This window comes from Pongo pygmaeus, chromosome X (assembly GCF_028885625.2).
Source record: "Pongo pygmaeus isolate AG05252 chromosome X, NHGRI_mPonPyg2-v2.0_pri, whole genome shotgun sequence".
NCBI lineage: Eukaryota > Metazoa > Chordata > Mammalia > Primates > Hominidae > Pongo > Pongo pygmaeus.
Window position 1 is genome coordinate 154,463,203 of NC_072396.2, and position 6,325 is coordinate 154,469,527.

Genomic DNA, 6,325 nt, shown 5'->3' on the forward strand with positions numbered 1-6,325 from the left:
AAGGACTCTTGTAATGTATAAAATGTATTAAAACACCTGGGATGATGCCTGGCATGTAATGGATATTTAATGATTGACAGCTATTTCTAGTATTACTTTGACCCCAGGTGCTACCACTCTCTACTTTGGAATATTTTTTATTGTCCAGGACATCTCAGAGAATCTGCAACTCAATGGGAAACTGCATTTCCTTGGTGAATATGTATGTGGGGGGAGGGGCGTGTACATGTGTGTATGGGTGTGTACTTTCATAAAACAACAGATTAATATGAATAAGAAGAGAAGAATTAATGACCTTCTCCTTTTATTTCTCTGTTTCACAACACCAGTTCAACTTTATTGCTAAGTTCTTACATTCTTCAAGAAAATACCTATTGCAAATCACAGCAAGATGGAAGATTTCCCATAATGTTTTACAAAATGGCAAACACTTGCACTTGAAATGGATAAGCAAAACAACATGTGTGGTCAGTATCATCCATACACTTAGATGTTGAAGCTAACTAAAACTTTTATTACAGGAACAATATTTGAAAATTACCAAAAGGAAACAAAAAGAAATCTCCAAGTCACCCGATGGAAGAGAAACCTAAAGGCAGTATACAATGTGTTCCCTTCCATTCACTGTGCCTTCTACTACTGAGAACACTGACTTCTCTCATCAAACACAGAGGGAAGAATGGGCCTGATTTCACACAGGACAGGGAAAGTGCTGGGTGTGGCCCTGAAGCATGCATTGGCCCGTTTCCCTGCCCGCTGGCCCTGGTTGCATCTCACGCTCAGACTCCCTCTCCCTCCTCTCTCAAAGCATCTTCATACAGGGATGGGTAAGAAGTGGGATCCCTCCCATTGGCATTGGCTATGTACTCAAGAACTTTCATCTTGCTGGTCTCAGCGTGGGCCCTTGGACCCCACAGGAACTCATAGCATGCAGGATCAGTGCCGGGCACCTGCCGGTACACCAGGTACTTTTCCTGCACCCAATCTTGGGTGAGGAGCCTCTTGGGCTCCCCAAAGAGGAAGTGCTCCCTTCCAGCATACACCCCCATAATGCTCAGGACTTCCCACATAACCTCTTCACGGATGCAGTTCCCCTCCATGAAGATTACACCCAGGACTATTATCAGGAGGCCAGACTTGGGCATGTTCTGCTCATTACACTGTATGCCATCATAAGAGAGGTTGAGGGAGGTGACAAGGACATAGGAGTGGCTAGTGGGGTCCACTTCCTTCACATCAATGCCAAAGAGCAGTTGCATGCATGCAGAGGCTTCCCTAAATATCTCAGGAAAGTAGTTCTCATAATTTTTGATGACACTCCCCAACATTTCTGCCTTTGTGATCAGCCCCTTGACTCGATACTTGCGGAGCAATAAATGAACCAAATCAATTATCTTGTCATGTAGTATATCTTGGGAAAAGGACTCAGGGTCTATCAGGTCAGGCGAGGTACTTGGCCCCTCCTTTTCTTGGCTGCTGGAGCCCTCATCATATAGGCTCCCAAAGATGGCGCCCATGGCAGTGGGAGAGAACTCTTCCTGAGGATTCTGGGGAGGACTTGGTGACTCAGCAGCAGGCAACTCCTCTAGAGTGCCCACATTCAGAATAGAGGAGAAGAAGGCAGCTTCCTTCTCCTCAGCTTGGAGAGCCTGTGCACCCACCAAGCCCAGGTCTTCTTTTTGGGCCTGAAGGCCTTCCTCAGGCTTGCAGTGCTGGCTTCTTTGCTCAAGAGGCATGATGACTCTGGTTAGGTCAGCAGGCCGAACTGTGGGAAATATCTGGGTGATGGGGCCCCACAGCCTGGGGAGAGAGGGAGCGTGAGAGCAGACTCAGATGAGATATGAACCATGGAGAATCTAACAAAGGCCTACTTACACTTGTTCTCCTCCAGGGATCCTCTGGGTTCTCCTGGGACTCCTGTCCTCCTGGTTGGCCTGTTCTCTAAAAATCTGAAAAAAGAAGTGAGAAGGCTGCTCAAGATGCAGCTGGACATCAGAGCAGGAGGCTCCAGGACTGAGGTAGGGCAGGTCAGGCTGCAAGCTGGGAGTCCCTTTCTGTACTGGGGCAGATGGGGCCATTTGTAGGTTAAGGGTGAACATCTCATCTTGACTGCTGGCACTGCCTGGGCTTCCTGAGTTCTGAGACCTGAAGACATTGCCTGAGACCAAGGCCTCACTGCTCAGTTTTTGGAGCTTCTAGAAGAGGAATCATGGGGCCATCAGGCTGCAGACTGCAAGCACCCATCCTGGCACCCCAGCACTGTCAGAAAGATGGGCCAAACTCTGTGAGTTTCTCACTTTTTTGGAGTGGATGGTCCCCTCTGTGCTCAGGGCCCTCACCTTTCTCCTGCCAGGGCCTGGAAGACACAACTCTCCTGACCTGAGAAACTCTCAGATCAATAGCTCTTTCCTGATATGAAAGAGGACATGTGGGGATACATATCTGGCCACATGTACACAGGGCTACTCAGGAAGGACAGCAAGAGATGGTGACAGTCAGCTGGGTCCATGTGTCCTCGGGTAAGGAGCCTGTTTGGTTCCCATCTTGATGCCTATCTTGGCTTGGGACCCTCCCTCTGTTGACCTGAGGCCATCTCCTTAAACCAAAGCTCTATCTCCAGGAGACACCAGAAGAGGAAATCAGGGACATAGAAACACCCATGGTCCCAGGGACTTCCCATGGCTGACAGAAGGGGCAGGGAAGGGCTGAGTCCCATGTTTTTGGTAATTGCTGTCCCGTCAGCTCCCACCTTGATTCTGGTCATGGCCTGGGACCCTCCCACTGCTGACCTAAGTGCAGCCCTCTCAGACCAATGCCTCCCCCTCCCTGAGACCAATGATCCCAGTATAAGAGAGGGATCTCAGCAGATAGTCCTGCACATGGTCTCTGGGGAGACAGCAGGGGCAGAGCAGATTTCTAAGCAGCCCTCTGTGTTCTGGCCAGGAGGAACCCTCAATCCTCCCTCAGGTTTCTCACCCGGACTCTTGGCCGATCCTGGGACCACTGTATTTGTGGACCATATGGGGCTCTTTCTGTTGACTGGAAGTCGTCTTCTGAGAACATAGTGCTCACCTGCCCAAGATTCCAAAACAGAAGTAAGGGGCCCCACGTCCCATCACCCCATCATGTGGTTGTCCAGGGCTGACAGCAGAGGCTGGACCCTTCGGTTCTGGGGATTCCAAAGTCCTCCTGTGGGTTTTTCATCTTTACTTCTGCCAGGGCCTGTCCTTCCTCAACTCCCAACCCCTGAGATGAGCAGACATATCCCTTTACACCAAGACCTCATCTCCCTGAAGATTCCCCAACTTCCTCCCTGTGGTACAAGTGACCTTGCCACTTAGAGCCACCCATGATCAGGTCTCCAAAGAGACAAGGACAGGGGACAGAGAGACTCTGTGGGATCCCTTCATTATGGGATGGGGGTATCTCCAGTCCTCACAAAGGGGACACACACACCTTGAGTCCTAAAGATCCTGGGACTCCTCCCTCTGCTGATCAGGTGTGGCTCCACCTGCTGACCTGTCATCACCCCCTTGAAACAAGGTGCTCACCTCCCTGAGCAAGGTGCCACCCCCAACCTCGTGGCAGAAATGTGAGCATGGTATATGCCTCCCCTACCTGGGGCCTCCCAGGGATGAAAACAGAGGAAGCAGGGATTTGTGAGGTCCCTTTTTCTTTGGCATGTGGGAGGGTACATTCTTACCTTCAGTCTTCGTCAATTTTCCTCTCCTTGACTACTGGCAGATCCTGGACTCCACCCTGTGCTGACCAGGTGTGTATCCCTCTGCTGACCTGAGGACTTGCCTCAGACCAAGGGCCCCACCTCTCTGATATATGGGAGGCAGAAAGTGAAGGGGCACTACACGGACACCCCTCATGGGATGCCAAAGGCTGACAGATGAAGCAGATTTCAGGGGTGCCTCCTCTCTCTGGGTTTCCTCCAGGTATTCCGATTTACTCCTGAGAAAGCCTATCCATGTCTCTCCTGCTGAACTGTGGATGGGTTTTGCAGGCCAAGACCACCATCTCCCAGAGAACCCCAACTAGGAAGTGGGGAGCTGCCTCTCTTTCCTAGAGTCCTGCCTGGGGCCTCCAAGGACTGATGGCAGGGGCAGGTTTTCTACCTCAGGGATAATTGGTTGCCTGAGTCCTCCCTCAATGCTCTGGGACTCCTCCCTGGGTTGACCTGAGGCTCGACTCCTCAGACCACAATCCACTCCTCTCTGACACCCCAAAGGCAGAGTGAGGATGCACCACATGTGGCCACTGTGCCTTGGAACTCCAAGGACCAAGGTCCCTACTGACCTGGAGTCCAAGGTCTCCTGAGTCCTCCCTCTTCTTCTTCCTCTTGATGTTGGCAGGGCTGCACCCGAGACCCTTTCTGCGGAACTGAGTCTCCATCCCTCAGATTCCCAAGGCTGAATGAAGAGGCACCTCAGTCTGAGAAGGCGGGGCTGGTGGGGGGGGGCTGTCCTGGGGTGCTGGGTCCCTTCAGTTGTCCCTCAGGCCTCGCTCACCTCCCAGCAGGGACTGAGCCCTGTCTGTGCTCCCCCTGGGTCGTTCTCATGATACCAAGCCCCTTCCCTCTGTCAGCCCAGGATGAGGAAATCAGGAACTTCCCAGGGCTGACAGCAGAGAGGGAGCCTCGCTCTGTGGGGCCTCAGCCCTCCCTCGGGGTCCTGACCTTGATGCCTGGCAGAACCTGGGTCCTGCCCCCTCCTAACCAGCCCTGCCCTGGTCACACCAAGCTCTGACCCCACAGTCCCCTGAGGCTTAAGTGGCAGGGGGCAGAAGCCGAGGGGGGTGTCGGGAGGGGACGGCCCTGCCTGAGAAGTCCGTCCCCGCAGGGTGATCCAGGGCTGGCAGCAGAGGCGGTGCTGGATTATCTGGGGTCCTCTATCTGGGGAGGGAGCGTCCTCAGTCCTCCCTCAGTGCCTCATCTTGCCTCCTTACAGAGCCTGGGCCCGCTGCCCTCAGCGGATCACAAGCCGCCCCTCAGAACCAGGCTATCACTTCTCTCTGACCCCCTAATGTGCAAGTCCGCAGTACCAAGCCAGGAGGTCCTTTGCGTTGACTGCAGGGACAAGGATGGATTCTACGGCCCCTCTATCAGGATGGGGTGGAACCTCTCCATAATTTCTCAGAGTCCTGATGTTGATGTCTGGAAAGGCCGGGGCCCCACCCTTTATGGAACTGCCTCTGCCCGGGTCACACCATAGATCTGACTCCCAGAGTCTCCTTGGGCACTGAGGTGGGGGATTGTCTCAGCCTGACAATTTGGTCCCCTGTTGTTTCAGGGCTGGCTCCAGGGTTGGCGCTGGATTATTTGGGGCCCTCTATCTGGGTAGGAGGCCTCCTCAGTCCTCCCTCAGCTCTCACCTTGCCTCCTCACGGAGCCTGGACCCGCTGCCCTCTGCCACTCTCAAGACACCCCTCAGAAAGACGCTTTCGCTTCTCTCAGCCCCCAGAGGCGGAAGCCAATGGAGGTCACATCCGGCCCCCACGCCTGGCGCTTCCCTGGATTTACGGCAGGGGCGCAACCCGATTCTGCCCGTGTGGGGGCGGGGCGGGGAGGGGCGGGGCGGGGGGAAAAGTAGTGGCCAGGGGTGCCTCAATCCTCCCTCGGGTTTCTGACCTTGATTCCTTGCAGAGCCTGGAGCTCCGTCCTCTGCCAATGATGTCTGCTCCTCTCGAACCAAGTCTCTGACTCTGAGTCCCCTGAGGTGGCAGTGAGCGGGAGGTGTGAAGTTGGGGGACAACATTGCCAAGGTCTTCCGGGGCTGACAGGAGGGACCGAGCTGGATTCTGTGGCCCCTCTATGTGGGGAGGGTGGACCGTCAGTCCTCACTCAGGAGGGTCCTCCTCTTGGCTACCGGTTCTTTCATGAAGTGATGGGTGGGAGATGCTCTGTTTCTGTCACCTCTGAGCATTGCCCAACTGCACCCCTTGCAGAGAATAGCTGCGGATCCCAGGCTAGGTGCTTCCATGTGGCTTCAGTACCCGTGATTGTAGTGACCTCTGGGAGAACATGCACAACTTCCCAAGGGGGCTCCTCCCCAGCCAGATCTAGACTTTGCAAACTTTTGCCCTGAAAGCTTTATTTTTACACTGAAGAGGCTGAGTGGCTGCAAGAAATTTGTGGAAGTCCTGCGTTTAGAATTTATCTAACACTTCATAGTTCATTTTAGTGATTTTCATTTTTTAATTCTCATTCAGTGTCAAAAATCATACTTAACCTAACTATGCCTATTTCACTCTAATGGTCAATACTCTAATTTAATCCATTATTTATCTTCAATTAAAATGATAATTTTTAAAAAGCCAA

At 52.9% G+C, this 6,325-nt stretch overlaps 1 protein-coding gene across 1 annotated transcript; it reads right to left on the minus strand.

Moving 5' to 3' along the window:
- Positions 1 to 287: 287 nt before the first annotated feature.
- MAGEA11 (MAGE family member A11) lies at positions 288 to 5,488 on the minus strand. The gene is made up of 5 exons (XM_054471847.1): positions 5,380 to 5,488; positions 4,306 to 4,418; positions 2,977 to 3,072; positions 1,876 to 1,949; positions 288 to 1,800 (listed from the first exon to the last, which is right to left on the minus strand). Exons 2-5 carry the CDS (start codon positions 4,399 to 4,401, stop codon positions 780 to 782), a joined length of 1,287 nt encoding a protein of 428 aa, XP_054327822.1. The 5' UTR covers positions 4,402 to 4,418; positions 5,380 to 5,488; the 3' UTR covers positions 288 to 779.
- Between the last annotated feature and the right edge of the window lie 837 nt (positions 5,489 to 6,325).

What these genes read in the sequence shown, in the direction of transcription:
- MAGEA11 (XM_054471847.1), bottom strand. Translation starts at nt 4,401, where the DNA reads ATGGAGACTCAGTTCCGCAGAAAGGGTCTCGGGTGCAGCCCTGCCAAC. An exon ending in AGGATCGGCCAAGAGTCCGG is followed by an intron (nt 1,950 to 2,976) that starts GTGAGAAACCTG and finishes TTCTTTTTTCAG; the next exon opens with ATTTTTAGAGAACAGGCCAA. An exon ending in ATCCCTGGAGGAGAACAAGT is followed by an intron (nt 1,801 to 1,875) that starts GTAAGTAGGCCT and finishes CTCTCTCCCCAG; the next exon opens with GCTGTGGGGCCCCATCACCC.